At 56.0% G+C, this 1,538-nt stretch overlaps 1 protein-coding gene across 1 annotated transcript; it reads left to right on the top strand.

Moving 5' to 3' along the window:
* Positions 1 to 884: 884 nt before the first annotated feature.
* Positions 885 to 1,370, top strand: DQ04_09771000 (hypothetical protein; the record flags this gene model as incomplete). Its single annotated transcript, XM_009316045.1, has 1 exon — positions 885 to 1,370. One exon carries the CDS (start codon positions 885 to 887, stop codon positions 1,368 to 1,370), a length of 486 nt encoding a protein of 161 aa, XP_009314320.1.
* Between the last annotated feature and the right edge of the window lie 168 nt (positions 1,371 to 1,538).

The raw sequence follows: 1,538 nt of genomic DNA, 5'->3' as shown, positions 1-1,538 counted from the left end.
GGGCGCCGGGGTGAGAAAGATGTGGCCACGCGTATGTATTCTCCTTCTTCTTCACTATATTTATATATATAGATATATATCTCTCTCTTGTTTGTTTGACGCAAAAGACCCCCCCAAAAAAAAACAACAATACGTAGCGTAATGCCGTAAATGTGCGTTTTTCCTCCTTGAAGATGTGGTTCTCTGAACACGCCCTCTTAATTACTGTAGACTAGCACCGGTGATTGTCAAGGCTGGTACCTTTTTTTTGTAGTTGTTGTTGTTGTTGTTCGTTCGTTCTTTGCCTCGCCAGTTTGTGGCTCGTGCTTACGGCATCAGTACGCATGTACGATGCAGGGCCGCCTCGCCTCTCATGGCTTGCTGTTTGTGATGCTGTTGTAGTTGCCGCTTGCTCTCTGGTGCTTCCACACACACACACACACACACACTGTCTGTCTGTCTNTCTCTCTCTCTCTCCTTGTCTAACCCTCCTTGTTTGGCCGCTGTGCGCTCTGCCACGCTGTGCGACGGGTGCTGTGTACTCCCTTCTGTTGGTGCTGCAGAGAGAGAGAGATTAGCGAGCGACAGAGAGCGGCGGCGATTGAGGAGGCGAGCAAAAAGGGGTGCGTGGATTCTACACATCTCCTCCATCAGCAGCAAGCAGCGACAGCGAGGGGCGGCGGCGACGGCGGCGACCCGGAAAGCACCTCGTCCACACGAGGGAGTGCTGCGCGGACGACTCGCACAACGGAGGGAATAACACAACGAAGTAAGGAAGAACGGTGAGAGAAGAAAAGAAAAGAAAACAAACGTAAGCGCAGCACACGGAGCGCGCAAAAAGGAAAAAAAAAGCCAAAAAAAAAAAGAACGGAAGAAAAGCTAAACCGAAAACAGATTTCTGCTCAATGGTCAAGCTGGATCTGAAGGAGTTCGCTGAGGCCACGCGGCGCATGGTGCAGCTCAGCGGCGTTAAGAAGTCGCGCCTGATGCTGCGCGTGCGGCCCACCAGCGGCCGCAAGACGTTCGTGCTGAAGTCTACCGACGGCCGCACGACACTCACGACACGGGTGGCGCACCAAGGCGAGCTGCGCCTCGTCGAAAGCATCGTGAACGACTTCGTCAGCCGTTGCACCGCCGCCGTGGCGCCACCACCACCAGCAGGGAGGACAACGCCAGCGGCGCAACCGGCGGTCTTGCCAGGAGCGCCAGCAGGGGGGCAGAGCAAGCAGGCGGAGGGCGGCAGTGCGCCGTCACCGTCTGCAGGGGGAAAGGGCGACGATGACAAACAGGGAAGCGGAGGCGGCCGAGTGAACGCGAATCAGCAGCAGCATCAGAAGAAGCCGCAGCAGCAACAGGAGGGCAACAAGAAGCGGAAGGGTGGACGACGGTAAGGTCCATTTTTTGTCTGTTTCATTGTGTTGTTCTTGGTGGTGGTGGGGTAGGTGTGACTGTACACTTGATTGATTCGAGTGAGGGCTGCGGCCAGGCTCTGTCCTTGGAATCCTCTCCATCTGTGCGGGCCTCTCCTTCCGCTTGGTCGACGAGGGGAGGGAGGGGGA

The sequence above is a fragment of the Trypanosoma grayi genome (genome assembly GCF_000691245.1).
Source record: "Trypanosoma grayi strain ANR4 Tgr_977_V1, whole genome shotgun sequence".
NCBI lineage: Eukaryota > Euglenozoa > Kinetoplastea > Trypanosomatida > Trypanosomatidae > Trypanosoma > Trypanosoma grayi.
Note: the sequence above shows the minus strand (reverse complement) of the source record. Positions and strands in the feature narration are given on the sequence as shown.